Source organism: Doryrhamphus excisus, linkage group LG20, assembly GCF_037039965.1.
Source record: "Doryrhamphus excisus strain RoL-2023G ecotype Guam linkage group LG20, RoL_Dexc_Guam_v1.1, whole genome shotgun sequence".
In the NCBI taxonomy this organism is placed as follows: Eukaryota; Metazoa; Chordata; class Actinopteri; order Syngnathiformes; family Syngnathidae; genus Doryrhamphus; species Doryrhamphus excisus.
Genome location: NC_136376.1, coordinates 12,158,377 through 12,175,632, shown reverse-complemented (window position 1 = coordinate 12,175,632; position 17,256 = coordinate 12,158,377). Strand labels below are relative to the sequence as shown.

Below are 17,256 nucleotides of genomic sequence, written 5' to 3'. Positions count from 1 at the left end.
CAACCACAACTTCCTGAAAATTGTACTTCCTGGAGCGTATTTTATTATGTTTTCTGCTCAGTATCAGACTCTGTTTACGCTCTCTGCAGGAACTAAACATTAATTAATTTTGCATTGAGGAGTAAGGCAGTAGTAGGTCCAGCAGTAACGGAGGCAAGGAAACAGGTAAATGAACATACAAATAGCTGCTGAAACTGATGGAGGTGTTGGTGTGGACAGAAGAAGGTGGTCCAAAAGTGACGCAGGCCAATTTGTGGACATTTATCCCTTGTGGAGGACAGTTGTGCCCTAGTCTATTGCAAAGGAAATAGAGTGGAGATGCCGGGGATTGAACCCGGGGCCTCATACATGCAAAGCATGCGCTCTACCACTGAGCTACATCCCCTAATTGTGATTGAGGAAACTTTGGCTATAATATGGCATCCAATACACACACCCACAACGTAGTAATCACTTTCCATTCGAAAAGAACGAATCAAGTGTTGGCTTTGCTGGCTTTGTCGCTACTTCCTAGCTGTGAAATACCTGCGCATGCGCACTTAAGCGGCAACAACAGTTCTTTGATCACAGAAAAACATTAAAACAAGTCAACTAAATCCTAAACAGTTTTTTGCGTTTCTTCAATACCCGTTCAAGAACTCGAATTGAAAGTCAAACCATCAAGCAACGAACCGAAATGTGATTACATTGCGAGCGAGATTTGTTCGTTCCACTCCGTCCTACTTACCCGTGGTTGCTAGGCAACCAGAGTCAGGTGACTGTCTGCAGACAGAACATGGCTGACCTGTCAGAAGACCAATGAGGGAAAGGCACATTTTAGCATAATCGATCATTTGTGTAGCGTCTTTTCTCGGCACATTTGAAAGCTGGTGGACGTTATTTCACCGGACCTTGTCAAGGTAAGCGTGTTGAAAGCTGGCTATGTGTGTATCAGTGTTTGCCAGTAGGCTCTGCTGAGTCTAACGTCTACGTTGGCTAGCTAGCTAGCTGCTAGCCAAACAGCTTCTACTACTCCGGTAGTTTAATAGTTCAACTTTAAAAAGCAATACAATGAATTACCACTTTTTGCAGCGCGGCGTCGATGTAACTAGTTTATCTTGGCAGTTCATTTATAAATATATAACATTTATAAAGATACGTTTTTATCGTAAGCGTAGCAGTCATATTGCTATAAGTTCTAAAACTGTGTAGCTACTCGGGCAGATTTATTTACGTTGCTATAAATTGTAACAGGCACTATAAGCAAAAAGTTGTTTTGTGCTTACATAGAGGTGATTAAAACCTTTAACCAGAGGGCAGTGGTTCATCCTGGTTCCACAGTGAATCTGTGTGGCATCAAGGTTGAGTCAAACCTTTGATGCTAAATGTAGCTGTAGCTTGGTGTGTGTTACAATGATTTACTATAATAATTGCACAGTCGTAGAAAATAAGGAATTAACAGGATGAGCTCGTTGCTAAACATTTAATTGTGCCACAGAGGAGGTGTGCATGGATGCATCAATTTGCCATAGCTGATGTCATGTCATGTCATGATGCCTTTCTGCTACAGCATACTTTACATAGCAAACTTGTTGAGGTTGAATCTACAGTGCCTCTAATGGTTGCTGCCAAGTCGTGCACGCTCTCGATGCGATGTCAAGTGTCAGTCATGCCAAAGCAGTTTTGTTAAACCAAATGCATTTCTGCAACCACAAAAAGTATTTATTCTAAAGTTATACTATACTTTACACAGTAAAGAAAGTACCATTTTGACCCAAATATGAGACGTCCTCTCTTTCCGAAGATGTGTTTTGGGAATAATACTTTTTAAGACAAAATCAAGGTTTATAAAAAGACAAAATGAATCCAGCCATTCTTTTTCTATACCACTTGTCCTCACTATGGTTGTGGGTATGCAGGAGCTTATCCTAGCTGTTATTAGACAAGAGATGGGGTACACCCTGGATTGGTTGCCAGGACAAAATGTATCCTTTTTTTAAATCAGTAAAATATTTAAAAGTAAATATATATATTTGTAGGCTTGTGAAAAAAGTTAAATAATAAAATCCAGCTGTTAAAACCACAGACATGGTAATAATATAATCAGACAACTTGTTTACAAGGGGCAAAATAGGACATCTTTTCATGCACTACTATTTCATGCATTAGTACTGATGTCTCAAATAACAACATGTCAGACTTACTGCTTCCATGAATGACTGTTTTGTTTCTTCAGATGAACGGGATGCCAGATGGGATGGCAAATGGTCCGAATGGGAGTGACCACATTGGGAAAGATGCTCAGGTTTGGGAGAGACCGTGGAGTCTTGAAGAAATCAGGCACTGCAGCGCCAACTGGTCATTAGCAGCTGATTCAGGGGTAAAAGAGCAGTGCAAACAATCACTGTTAATCAGGTTTCCTGGACTAATGAGAGAAATACTCAACCACTGCATTGCAAGGATCTCGACATTATTTCTGCTTTGGTTCGCCAACATACCTGTGTTTGTCCCTTCTGGCAGCTCTTATTATTCCTTCAAGACTTCTCTCAAAAAATGCTGTCCAAGACGCATGAGATAGAAAAGCAGTTGGACAGTTTGATCCGAGACACCAAGGCCACAGACAGCAGCTTGCACTCGGTCTTCAATGACTTCCTTATGCTCTCCAATACACAGTTCATAGAAAACGTAACACACCCCTTTTCCTATTTGTCACCATTACTTTCCTTGTACCTGCACACGACAGGAACTAAAAGTGCATACATTTTTGTTTCCTGTTGCAGAGAGTGTATGACGACGAGATAGAGGAGCCCATTCCAAAGACGGATGCTGTGGAGAAGCAGCCTGAACAGGTAGACTCAGAGGTGGCATCACTGTCAAAACACAATTATCTCCCAATATTTTGGAGGTATAGGTTGTCAAACAGTACAATTGAAAAGATTGGACACTAGCTAATGATGATTGAATGAGAAATTGGGTTCAGAGTTTAGAAAGGTACAGTCCATGCTATTTAAAATCGCATCTGCAAGTGTATGAACCATAAGCAGATGTTATTACGGATGTAGATGACATATGCTTGTTAGTTGATGTACAGTGAATATTTGACCTCATTACCCCTGGTCTGTTATTTCCTTACATTACTATTTCCTGTTAAAGAAAACTCGAGAGCAGAAGGAAGCCGAGTTGATCCCTAAGATGCAGGAAGCAGTGAATTACGGTTTAAAAGTGCTGGAGTCGGCCTTTGAGCACCTGGACATCAAAGCGGGAAACTCTGACTCAGAGGATGAGGAGGCTAACGACCGAGGCGGAGCAATACTGGAACCCAAGGTAAGGCAGAGTCTTTATGTTATTGATTGATAAAGCTATTGCACTTCAGTGACCTTCATGGAATCAACACGCATTACATACAGTATGTTTTTTGTTTCGGCCGAGTGGTTAGCGTACAGGCCTCACAGCTAGGAGACCTGAGTTAAATTCCACCCTCGGCCATCTGTGTGGAGTTTGCATGTTCTCCCCGTGCATACGTGGGTTTTCTCCAGGTACTCCGGTTTCCTCCCACATTCCAAAAACATGCTAGGTTAATTAGCGACTCCAAATTGTCCATAGGTATGAATGTGAGTGTGAATGGTTGTTTGTCTATATGTGCCCTGTGATTGGTTGGCGACCAGTCCAGGGTGTACCCTGCCTCTCACTAGAAGACAGCTGGGATAGGCTCCAGCACCCCTGCGACCCTCGGGAGGATAAGCGGTAGAAAATGAATGAATGAATGTTTCTTGTTTCTCAGGATCTTTACGTGGATAGACCTCTTCCTTTCCTGATTGGCTCCCAGGCTTTCATGGAACAAGATGACGTTGGTCTTGGTGACCTGTCTAGTGATGGTGATTAACAGTCTCTGTGTTAAGACATCAGTATTGGTGAGTATGATGCAGTGTTACTAATTTATTTTCACAGAAATGTCAGTGGACAGCGAGAGAGACAGTGTCATTGAAAGCGATGATGGCAAAGATGCAGATGTAAGAGCTTGTCATCCTTTCTTTCACATTGTTAACAAGGTTTTTGCCATTTTAACATTGCTAAAAGGATAAAACTTTGCATTTCAAAAGAATTCAGATGATGAGTTTATGCAGGAGACGGAAGATGGCCTCCATAGTATGAAGAAGGTAAGCGACCTCCCTTTTTAATTTTTTTTTTTTACATTATATGTTCCAGCATTAGACATTTTACCTTATACACACAGAAATCATCTATGTTGAGTTATGAGGAGGATGAAGACGACGATGAAGATTCTGATATATTTGGAGAGTCGGACAAGGATGAAGATGATGCAAAGGTACAGCATTGCTACAACTTTAGGTACAGATGCTCAGTCTCTTCAGAGGTGTCTAAACATAAAACACAAAAAATTGAAAGATCGGGGGGAACACTTTGATACATGTACATATACAAAATGTGCAAGTTATTTGAACAAAACATCCACAGCTTAGCTTTGTGTTACAGATGACAAAACAAATTGGTTTAATATCTCATTAATATTAAATACATGTATTTTTAGTACATGCAGAGGGCAACCACAAAATGAGCAGTGTGCTGGAAATGTGCTGGATATTGACTCAGATTACACTAAATTCTGGAAATTGATACACACCGAGGTATATATATATATACCTCGGTGTGTATATATATATATATATATATATATATATATATATATATATATATATATATATATATATACACACACCTGATACACCTCCTGATCAAAATGTTAAGGCCACTTGACAAATTGCATGAAATTTGAAATTTATTTGAAATTTGAAATTTATTTCCCAAAAATATAAGTAATCAATTTATTGCAATGAACTATTACCTCGGTGTGTATCAATTTCCAGAATTGTGTGTAATCTGAGTCAATATTTTCTTAATTATATACTATTTATATACTATTAACTATAGTTATATATAGTGTGTGTATATGTATGTATATATATATATATATATATATATATATATATATATATATATATATATATATATATATATATATATATATATATTATATATATATATACACCGAGGTATATATATATATATATATATATATACCTCGGTGTGTATCAATTTCCAGAATTGTGTGTAATCTGAGTCAATATTTTCTTAATTATATACTATTTATATACTATTAACTATAGTTATATATAGTGTGTGTATATGTATGTATATATATATATATATATATATTATATATATATATATACACCGAGGTATATATATATATATACCTCGGTGTGTATCAATTTCCAGAATTTTGTGTAATCTGAGTCAATATTTTCTTAATTATATACTATTTATATACTATTAACTAATTAACTAATTGATACACACCTTTCTGAGTCAATATTTTCTTAATTATGTACTATTAACTATATACACATATATATATATATATATATATATATATATATATATACTATTAACTATATACACACACACATATATATATATATATATATATATATGTGTGTGTGTGTGTATATAGTTAATAGTATATAAATAGTATATAATTAAGAAAATATTGACTCAGATTACACAAAATTCTGGAAATTGATACACACCGAGGTAATAGTTCATTGCAATAAATTGATTACTTATATTTTTGGGAAATTCATGCAATTTGTCAAGTGGCCTTAACATTTTGATCAGGAGTTTATATCATTCAGTGCTACTGCTTGGAAACTGAGCCATGTTGATGATGATGCAAGTGTTTTTCTCATGTGCCACTCAGAGCACAGGCCCACCAACCTTTGCCGACGAGCTGGCCGCCAGGATCAAAAGTGAACTGGTTAGCAAACCAACAGGAGATCGAGCCTGTAAGTTGCCACTTTATCAAATTCAATTGGATTTCTTTTTGCATTCATTTTTATTTCATTTTCACATGCATGATATTTCCGTTTGATCAAACCAAAGCATTATCATCAAAGAAGAAAGCTAAAGGCAGAAAAGGGTCAAAGCCTCCAAACTCAGATGGTACGCATGAACTTTTCATTTATTCATCATCATCATCATCCTCATTATTTCCCTGCAGCATCAAATCCACTCAATTGACCTCTTTATGCACACCACAGCAGCAGCTGACGACGACAGTGATGACATGTTTAAACCTCCAAAGATGGATGATGATGACTTCTCCCCGTTTGGAGGCAAAAGTGGTCTCTTCAGTGGGGGGAGAGGCCTCTTTGACGATGATGATGAGGTACCTTATAATAATTGTTGATTTTTCATTATGCTTCATTGCGCAACTATTACCATAATTGAATTGGTACTTTATTCCGGATTGATTGCCATACAGGGTGATTTGTTCTCTGAGGCACCAAAACCCAAACCTGTGTCCAAAGAAGAGAAGTCTGTGAAGGAAAACATCAGAAAAAGCACTCAAACTGCAGGTAAAGCTCTATTATTTTTTCATTTTGTTTTGCATAGGCTGTATTTCATGAGACATTAGCTGGGGGTCTTCATTTAATATTGGTAAAGCAGCCACTAGAGAGCTCATAAATAATATTGTACTTTGTTGTATTGTACTTGTACTTTGGAAAAAAAAGTAATACATATGATATTGCATCGCAACCAGTCAACTATTGTCATGCATTCATGTAACTGGATAAAATTTATTTTTATGCTAATTGCAAATACAAATAGAATGTATTTCGTTCCAACCCTTTGTGCTATAAGGGAAGGTGATCAGTCTTTTATTTGTTTTTCTGTAAAAATTATATTTTCTTTTGTTATCAACAAAAGAATCCTCTGACAAACCTGGCAAGAAAATTCCACCTGGTGCCGTTTCGATATTTCCAGGTAGTTGAATGCGAGCATACAGCATAATGTTTACATGTGCAATAAGGTCTTCAAACAGAACCAAAATCTTCTCTTAAAACAGAAAACAGCCTTTTTAATACAGTGGATGACTTGACGAAGAACAGTGAAAATGAAGCTCCAACAAGTAAGACCCATGTCCACTCCAAACCGAGTCCTATCCCATCTGGAGGTGTAGGGGGGCTGTTTGATGAAGATTATGATGATGACGACGACTTTTTTGGTGGAAAAAGCCAAAAAACATCTTCCACCGGTAAGTGTGGTCACTTCCAATGCTTACTTTCCTCTGGGGAGAAACTTATGTCACACATTTTCATGTCATCTTTTTACAGCTGCAGAGGAAAAACCCAAACCTCCAAAAGCCTTTGGACTTTTTGATGAAGACGACGAGGATGGTGACATATTTAGTGAAAAGTACAGTGCCTCAACCCCAGCTCAAAACAAGAAGGTGGAAGAGACGGTCAAGCCATCAGAGAAGAATGTAAATATCAACATTAAGTATAGCTTGTTTACAGCTTCATGATCTACAGTATACAGTAGAGCAGGGGTGCTCATTAAGTCGATCGCGATCTACCGGTCGATCGCGGAGGTGGTACTGGTCGATCGCTGGTCGATCGCGGCGTGACATTAAAAAAATATCATCCTAGCATCAATGCCGTCACTTGATTGATATACAGGGCAGCCATTCAGATGACAACTGAATGTTGCCCTTCGGGTGACCAATCAAATCAAACAACGTCTCTAAGTGCAGCAGAACTTACGATGTCAGCCTATCATCCATCCCTGTTACTTGATTGACATACAGGACAACCAGTCAACCAGTTTATGGTCACTAAAATGAGTGAAGTAGCTGGACCAAGTAAAAAGGAAAAAACATATCACTTCCATACGGAATGGGAGGTGGACTTTTTTTTTCACAAAGTCTTTTTCGAAGTGCGTTTGCCTGGCTAACCTGGCTATCAGCAGCTACTGTCCGGACTATGCATCCCTGGCTGATTCAATTCAGTGCAAGTCATCAAAGTAAACTCAGGTAATTACAACTAATGTTGATAGTTAATTATGTGTGTTTTGCAATATTGGCTCATTTGGTTATGTAAGGTACATCAACATACATTGTACGTACAAATAATCCTCAATACATTTGAAAATAAATAGATGTTTTGCATTTTTGTAGTGGGTAGATCATTTTGACTCGGTCATTTTAAAAGTAGCTCGCATGCTGAAAAAGTGTGAGCACCCCTGCAGTAGAGGTATCACAAGACATAGGCGAGACGATTGGGTCTATGAGATGAGATTTTAGCTTTACGTTTAACAATGGAGCTATGAAAAATATTGCAATCTACTAATTACATTTTTACAACGTTACCTTCCATTGTGCCTTTCGAGGCTGCACTCTTCTGCAGCCTGTGTGTACGCTAGCAGCCCCCGCCTTCACTCACGTTACAGAGAGAATAGATGACTGACAAAAGGTCTCACTCCATTCATGCCATTTTTCCATGGAACAAACTTGCCGAGGCGCTGAAACAAATACACAGAGTGAACCCTTATTATGTCTTTATTATCGCCCTACGAGCGCCCACGAGAACGAGAAAGCGTTTTAATCGCATGAGATCTTGTGACACCCCTAGTACACAGGCATTGTTGAGTTCACACTGTCTTTAGGAACCTCCTTGGCAATATTATGTAGTTTGGAGTGAGCTGAAAGGACACTTTTGGTTTTAATATACATTTTTACAACAACTTCAACTTTAAGAAGAATTTTGAGTGCATGAGAGTGCAAAGGAAAACATGGGTCTCTGACCACATAGTCGTTTATTGGCAACTATCTGAGTTCAATGGAAACAACAGCAAGTGTGACATGCACACTAACACTCAATTTCACAGCTAAGTAGCACAAACATCTTTTAAAGTTCATGCGGAGCCCATTAATTGTAATATTTAATGTAGTATTATTAATTAGATATTGTGTTTAGATTCCTGCAGGGGCCATCTCTATGTTTGGTCCTGGGACTAAAAGCTTACTGAATGAGGCCCTGATGAGACGTCAGCCGTCCACCACCAGTGAGGAGTCTGAAAACTCGGAAAAGGTTTGGATGGATGTTTGTTTCACAACACTCTCATTATTAGATTATTTTAGTGTGTGACTCATCAAAAGTATTTCTGCCCTAGCTTAACAACCCCTTTTTTTTGCTTCTTGTGCCATATTACGGTCTTTTTTCTAGAATGGGCTGGTTCCAGATGCTGTACCAACTGTCAGTCAGACCCCAAAATCCATGTCAAGTAGCCTTTTCTCGGATGATGAAGACACACAGGTATGTCCCACAAGTTTAAAAGTTTTTCCCACTTTTCTGACCTGTAAATGTTGCTAGAATGTTGTATTCTCACGATGTGAACGCATGGTTTCAGGGCTTCTTTATGTGGGCATGCCCTCTAGGCCAGATACACTCTAGGACTCCCCTTCCCACAGCTCTGCTTTGCTCCGTTTACGGTTGTTAGCCATGGCTCCCAGGAAATCTTTCTAGCAGAAGTGGTTAGAGTTGGTGATTCCCAGCAAAAATATTTTCATCTGTCAACGGCATTTGACACGGGACTCTTTTTGTGAATATGAATGTGAAATATCCGCCAAACTGGCCGGAAAAGGTGCATTAATGTCGGACACATTATGCCTACCTATGTTACCACTCTTTGAGTTTATACATGGTAAGTCGGGGGTCTCCAACCAGTAGCTCATGAGCTACCAGTAGCTCCTAACCACTTTTCAATTACCTCTCCAAAGGCTCAATTCATTTATTATCAACTTTACCCACAACATTTGAAAGTGGGGATCAGCAGTAGTACTGATACTGAGGAGTGCTTGGGAGTGTGACCAATCACAGCAGAGCGTTTGTTGTTGGTGGAATAAATGAAAACAGACTGTTTTGGAAATCCAAGGAAATACAGCTGGAATATGTGCGATTCTGGAAGAAAGTTACTGTGTGTAGCTGCTCTACAGGAGTCCAGAAAAGGGCCAAAATGACTATAATAGGTCCCCTTTAAATATATTCATGTACTTTACTGTCTTTATGTATTTTAAGTGTTTTATCCATCTAGGTATTTCCAACTATTCCCAAGAGTCAGTCCAATCCTGACACAACAAGCCAGATCAAAATCAGCCAGCATCATGTGTCGTTATTTGATGATGATGATGAAGAGGTGACAATGATGATAGCTCTTTGCATTCATGTCGTAAACTTACTGACTGCTGTACTCATTTTATTTATCGTCTCTATCTTCCTGCAGGATCTATTTGCATCTGCATCAAAATCTAAACCTCAGGCAGCTAAAACCTTCACACCACATCCCAGTTCAGCTATCTCTAGCTCTCTTTTTAGTGATGGTGAGGTATGTGAGGAGACAGTCTTTATACAGTACCAGTCAAAATATTGACTGGGCAGTTGTCCAAACGTTTGACTGCCACTGTATCATTTCTGTAATGCGATTTTACTCATTTTATCCATCCGCCACATCAGGACCAATGGATAAGCCCCAAAGTGAATGTCACCAAGCAGGAGAATAAGACGGGTGGAATGAAACCAAGTGCCAGTGCCCCCACCAGCCTCTTGAGTGTCACACCATCGCAGAAAAGCAGCCTATTTGATGAAGATGAGGATGACCTGTTTGCTCCAGTAAAAGAATCAAGGTATTCATAACATTATGAAGAACCATATGGAGGAGTGTAAGGGTGCAGCACTGAAAAGAAAAAAGTAATGTTACAATGTTGACGATGAAGTAATTGTGCACTATTACAACAATATATTTATAATTTTACAAAAAAGGTAATGCAATATTACAAGTATAAAACCTGTGTTAAAATGTTTATAATCATTGAACCATATATTACACTAGTGTGTTAATTCAATTATCATACCAATTGTGTTACTAAAGCCCTTTCACCAACCACAGAAATGAAAAAAAATCAACAGTTTTATAATTACATGCAATTCTAAACGCATATAAATGATGAATGAAGGGAATAAATGTAAGGTTACTTTTACCTACTGTTTCCAAAGATACGATATGACAGCAAGACACCCCGTGGACACCATCTTTCTGCTTTGTTATGAGTTATTTCTTGAATTCAATAGTGTTTGTCACCTTTGTTGAAATGCTGGCACTTGCAACTTTCTTTGGCTTCGTGTTGGGTATTGAGAAACGCTCTTGAATTGAAGAAAAAAAATTATGCCCAAACAGGAAGGTCAAGATCAAGAATCATGTCTTCAATCATTCATTATTTATATGCATTGTAATTATTGTCTGCATGTCAAACTAAATATACAACTACAAAAAATTGGCTTTTTGGAATAAATTTATTGCATTTACAAGACTTCTTATGGGGAAAACTGATGCATCTGGTCTAGTCCATTAGGTCTGAGTCAGACCTAACCAAGGTACCACTGTACTCCATAAAGAATGTGTTGTCTTGCCAATGATTCTTCTCTAATCTTGCGGTTATTCTGCTCTCCACACAGTCAGAAGAAACCACAGAGGGTTTCTCTTTTGTTTGAGGATGAGGATGATGAAGATGATAGCGGCTCGCTGTTTGGGATTAAACCGAACAACACAAACACAGCAGACCAAGTGAGTGTAACTTTGCTATGTAGTTGCTGATAGGTTGTGTAATCTATCACACTTATTGTTTTTTTCCCACCTGTTGATCCTTAGCCCAGATTGCAACAGGCATCGGATGCTAAGAAGAAGGTGCCGGAGAAACCGCCAGTGCCGGAGAAAACGGCATTAAAGGCTGCTGGGAAGCTACTGTCATCACTTGAGAGCAGTGACAGTAAAAAGAAGCCTGTTGGAGCCGTCAGCCTGTTTGGGGGCATTGACGTTCTTGCCAACAAGCAAACAAGAAGCATGTTGGATGAAGATGATGACAACGGCCCGCCACCAAACATTAAGACGCAGGAGAAAGTCAAACCAAATACTCTCAGTCTGTTTGATGATGATGATGAAGAGGACAAGCCTGCGCTATTTGTCACCTCCAGTAAACCTACAGCCAGAGATGCTCCAAAGGTGTGTATCCTTTAGTTGTAGCTGCACTTTTCATCCTGTTTTCAACATATTTCCATACTGGACGTGTGTTTACTGTTTACAGCCCGTTGAGGAGCAATCGCAGGCAAAAAGCACCGGTGTGTTCCTGGATGAGGAGCTGTTGTTTAGTTCCACCCAGCAGAAGGACAATGATCCAGATGTTGACCTATTTGCCACCTCGGACAAAACGACAGTTAGTATTTTCATGGTTCATACACACACTGGCACCTCCTCCAAATGGGGAGGCACACACACCCAATGCGGACAAAACACAGTGCTCCTCTCCAAACTTATATATCGGCACGCTCCGATCAGGGTTTTATATTGCTGATACCGATCACATGGATTAATTATACATTTTTCAATTTAGTGCTATTGGCCAGGGGTGCCGTATAATATTGAAAAGTTAGTGGGGGGCCCAAAAAATAATTAATGAAAGTTAATTAATAAAAAAAAATTGTTTAAAAAAAAATGTTTTTCATGTGGCTCAGAATTCCTGGCTGCACTCCACACACTATTAGGTACATGAAAAAAGGAACTATAAAAATCACCTTTAGTCTGGGCAAAATCATATTTAACTTTTTCAAGAGAACTGATATCACTCGTGATACTTGGAGAGAAGGAGACGACGACATTAAAGAAGACCTAGGATGTGAGAGTACATTGGTGGAGCCCCATCCGGACTTCCAGGTTTCCACATAGGTGTGCTATGAGAGAACATAGTCGGCAAACATGGTCTTCCGCCACTGAAAAAGGCTGGTCATCTTGTCTGATGAATTCAGTTATTTTTCAATTAAATAATTAAGAAGTAATTAATGAGTTCATCTCTGGAGAATTTGAGTAGCAAGGACTCACAAAAGACAGAATTAACCGACAAACACCAAAACAACAAGAGAGCTAAACACAAAGGCGGTCGTCCTCTGCGCCATTTTGGTATTTGTTACTGTGTCTGCATGTGGTTGTATTTATTCCATTACATGGTATGATTATGCAACTGTGTTTATTTCACGGGGCACAAAGCTCAGCTCAGTGAAGCCGGCGACACCAAGTCTATTCTCAGAGGATGAGGACGATGACCTCTTCAGTTCCAACACGGCCAGAAGTCCTCCCCCGGTACTAATTGAGTTATTGTGCAAGTTTATCTCATTTAAAGCTGAGTAGACTTCTTGTAATACATAATTGAAATCAGCCTCACATTTGTTGTTTTTTGGGGATGATGGGGGAATCTCCCTCAGAGAGTTGCAGAGAAACCCAGTATATCTAATGACAGAGCATCGCTCGTCAATCCAGATCCTGAATCGGTTTCAGATATGCAGGTGAGTGCAGTATAAACGCATACTGTTGTTCGGATATGCAATTGAACTGATTTCTTTAAGCCACCCACAGATACACCACTGTATTTCCTGTTGTTTTGGTAATTGCAGCGCACAAATTATACCACTGTCTCTAAAGTCTGGAAAAATGTGATTTCTTTGGTTAAATTGTGCATTTGCTGTAATCTCATTTACACAGAAACCTGCACCAAGCCCTGTAAAACCTAAAGAGCCGTCATCAAGGATTGGCAAACTTCAAGTAATTTATTTTATTCACTCTAAATTTCTGCCGTTTCATTCTTTTTCTTCTACTATTATTTTTTCCCCCTCCATTGTAAAGTTTTTTTGTTTCCACATTCCAACTTTACAGCTTGTGAGTCTTTCTGTCACGTTCACAACATGATTCTTATGCATCATTGCATTATTTCTGTCTCTGCCTCCATTCACAGTTGTCTCTCCTATTGGTTTCAGTATATCTTTTTTGCAAATATATTCTGTGCCATTATGGGTTTTACCCACCTTTTTGATGTGATTGTTGTGCTTCGTAGGCAAGTCTGAAGATCAACCCCAATGTGTTGCTCCCTGGTTCAGTCCCCATTATGCCTGGGGCTGTGAGCGTGCTCCCTGGTCTGGATCCCAGTTCGTCTTCTGGGGTATCCAGCTCTAGTATTAGCCCCAGCCCTGCTACAACTCCTGTTGGAGCCCAGACCGACATTGAAGGGTCAGTGAGCTTCGACACGCCTCTCCAGGCTTCCACTTTGCAGAGTGCACACAAGGTATGTAGTGTAGTGTTGACTGACTTTACCAGAGAGGTGTTACAGTGGTGTGAAAAAGGGTTTGGCACCTTCCTCAAACAAATTTAAATATATTTCAATGACAACACAAATGAACACTTTTTATTTATTTGTTTGATGACCTGAAACAAGTGTGATACAGTAAACCTCGGATATATCGGACTCGGATATATCGGAAATTCGCTCACAACGGACAGATAAAAAAGAACCAATTTTTCTGTAATGCATTTCCAATAAAAATTCATTGCATATATCGGATTTTTTATAACGGATTTCGCCTATTTCGGACAAAATCTCCAGTCCCGTTCCAATTTCCCTCACATATATCGGATGGCCGCATCGTGGCCTTTGATCCATGTTCACAGCCAAAGCTGAAGATTATAACAGCTTTGTATGAATTACAGACATGTACATGAGCATGTACAACGAAATTAAAAAAAAAATCTCAAATCTGTAGAAATGCCTTCTTGTTGCTATCAGCGAGGTTTAGAAACCAAACGATAAACGTAAGTGCAAACGATAATGACGTCACATGCTATTGAAATGTATGGGAGCTTGCCGACTGGTCAATAGCCTGTGTCTGTAATTCATACAAAGATGTTATAATCTTCAGCTTTGGCTGTGAACATGGATCAAAGAAAGTTCCCCCATGGCATTGCGCGTCCGTGTAATGAATGTGGCAGGAAGGGTAGGCCCTAGGTCTACATGAGGCCAAATCCCAAAACAGTAGTGAGGTTAAGATCACGTAGGCCTACATTATGCTAATCTTGTTGATGTCACTGGCTATTGTCTTTCTCCTGGCTCCAGATTTAGGACAAATATAAAAGTGAGTGACGTCAATAATACTCGCACAGCAGTGAATGAGATCTTAACCTCACTATTGGAAATAACGTAGGCCTGACGGGCGTAACAGGGCCTAGCTTAATTAACAATTTGTTATGCTCAGAGTCCAATAAAGTTAAATTCTCATTACCTTACGTCTCTTTTCATTGCCCAGTCCAGGTACATTGGAAACATAGTCAAGGAAGTGCCTTTTTATAACGGATAAAATCAGATTTATGCATATACCGGATATAAATCCGATTTATGCGTATTAAATTATTCCGGTATACGCATATAACGGATTTCGCTTATATCGGACAAAACCAGTGGGAACAATTGAATCCAATATATCCGAGGTTTACTGTACAAAAAAGTAAGAAATCAGGAAGGGGCCAATCACATTTTCACACCACTGTACATACTTTCCCTAGTAAAAAAAAGGCGTCAAGAAAAGACATGTTCCACCGTCGCTAACTTAACATCTTTTTATGCAGAGTCGCGTCAAAGGTTCTGTACATCGAAGACCTCAGTCCAGAGTAGCAAGACAGCAAGCTGCTCAAAGATCCATAGAGGAGCAAGAAGAGATCCCTGGTGGACACCTCTCTGAGTCTAACCCCAGTTTGTCATCTCCAGACGACTCAAGCCAGACTCCCACTCCTCAGATTACAGAATCAAACACATCCTTGCCTGACACTCTACCGTCTCAACCTCAACCAACTCAAATCTCCACCAAGCCCTCTCTCCCAACATCACCTCTATCCACAAATGCAAAGAAGCAAGACTCTCGTAACCACAGCCAAGGCAAAGTGTTGCCTTCCTTTGAGGAGGGCGACCTTTTTGGTTCTGACAGCCTTTTTGGATCCATCTCTTTCGCAAATACTCCTGCCACCAAACCCACAAACACCACTAACATCCAACATCATGCAGACACTGAAGCAGTCAAGGAAGATAAAAGCAATCTCCCATCTATTTTTGATGACAACAGTGATGACCTCTTCCAAAAGGTGACATCAACTTTGATGGCAGCCAAGGTTTCAGCCTTTTTAGAAGATGACGACGATGAGGACATCTTTGGAGTAAACTCAATGTCCACGTCCTCCAGTAATAGCGTCATCAAGAGTAGCAAAAGCTTTTCAAAGCAGGACATTTTTGAGGTAACTTGCTCTTTTTTGTTTTTTTAACAAGGTCTCCATATAAATACAGTGGATCCACCAAAGTTGACCACAATCCAAATTTCAAGCTAACCAACCTATGAGGTCAAGAAAAGCGCTGCCATTTGGTGTATTTGTCAGGAAAAATAATGGCACGTGCAACACAGTAGGGTGCAGGTTTTGGCCTTTTTTACCCGTTTGTGTGCAACTTACAGTTGAAGTTAGCCTACACATAAATACATAACACTGTAATTTCAAAATAATTTCTTTTTGTGTCTTGGCAGGATGACGTAGTAACCACTTTGCCAAAAGTCCGCAAGAAGGACAAAGACAAGCCCATTGATTTCAGCCTGTTTGATGACAACATTGACATCTTTGCTGACCTGACAGACTCTTTTACGCCAAAACAGAAGACGAGGACAAAGGGAGCGACCACGTCCATATTTGATGACGACACAGGTAAGCAAAAATACATAATACCTAGCAAAGCAGTGGTTTTAAATGTTCATTTAGAACCTGATGTTCTATCTATTCTGGTAAAGATGATATCTTCACACCAAGCACAGTCAAAACCGCCACAAAGGCTCCGCCCAAGTCAAAGATTCCGCCCCCCTCCCAGGAGAGCAGCACAGCATCACACTCAAGCAACATATTTGATGATCCACTTAATGCTCTTGGTAGCAATTGAAGTATTTTGGCTAGATTTGTATCATTGTGAATCAACTCTTTGTAACATGGAGAGATCGGACACACTGTTGATGGAGATATTTATTCATATGCATATCAACACAGTCATTTCGTGTACTGCAAATAAATAATGTCATTGCATCAAATCCCATAACGTAACATTTAATTCAATGCTGTTAATGGTTGTTGTACATGATAGCACTTTATAAGCATAACTGTGTGCTTAGCCTCAAAGTCTGGAGAAATTAACAGTCAATTGTTTTGAATGATGTTCGTTTGGCTTTGCCTTGTTGAGATTCTATAGGTTTGTGCCAAGTCATCTTTATGTCAAATTAATGTGTGTCCCCCCCCCCCCTCCCCACTGTCTTAAGCTTTTTGACAATGTTTTTATCAACAACAAGCCCATGCATTTCTTAACTTTTGCTGTGATAAAAAGAAATGTAATTTTTATGAATGACTAAAAAGAAACATATTTTATACTATCTGGAGTATATGTGTGATCATTTGAGACTTTTATTGTGTTGTTTTTATTGACGTTTCACTAGTTTTATGAATATATTATTAATATATTGTCTT

At 39.2% G+C, this 17,256-nt stretch overlaps 1 protein-coding gene and 1 non-coding gene across 8 annotated transcripts; one reads left to right on the top strand and one right to left on the bottom strand.

The window, feature by feature from the left end:
- Positions 1–313: 313 nt before the first annotated feature.
- Positions 314–385, bottom strand: trnaa-ugc (transfer RNA alanine (anticodon UGC)). Its single transcript has one exon. It is a non-coding gene; the product is annotated as a tRNA-Ala (tRNA).
- A 359-nt stretch (positions 386–744) lies between these two features.
- washc2c (WASH complex subunit 2C) lies at positions 745–17,171 on the top strand. 7 transcript variants are annotated; one of them, XM_078799400.1, is made up of 31 exons: positions 745–899; positions 2,216–2,359; positions 2,500–2,664; positions 2,760–2,828; positions 3,133–3,303; positions 3,761–3,854; positions 3,928–3,989; positions 4,080–4,136; positions 4,214–4,306; positions 5,759–5,843; positions 5,941–6,000; positions 6,102–6,226; positions 6,323–6,416; positions 6,769–6,825; positions 6,908–7,096; positions 7,176–7,324; positions 8,817–8,930; positions 9,066–9,155; positions 9,934–10,035; positions 10,123–10,224; positions 10,353–10,522; positions 11,352–11,460; positions 11,545–11,895; positions 11,978–12,107; positions 12,926–13,026; positions 13,149–13,229; positions 13,426–13,485; positions 13,775–14,002; positions 15,337–15,996; positions 16,278–16,452; positions 16,536–17,171. In XM_078799400.1, exons 2-31 carry the CDS (start codon positions 2,216–2,218, stop codon positions 16,679–16,681), a joined length of 4,233 nt encoding a protein of 1,410 aa, XP_078655526.1. In that variant the 5' UTR covers positions 745–899; the 3' UTR covers positions 16,682–17,171. The 7 variants fall into 7 exon arrangements, with proteins under 7 accessions (XP_078655526.1, XP_078655527.1, XP_078655525.1 ...); XM_078799401.1 differs by having other exon boundaries at positions 6,099–6,226; positions 7,182–7,324; XM_078799399.1 differs by having other exon boundaries at positions 6,099–6,226.
- Positions 17,172–17,256: the final 85 nt, after the last annotated feature.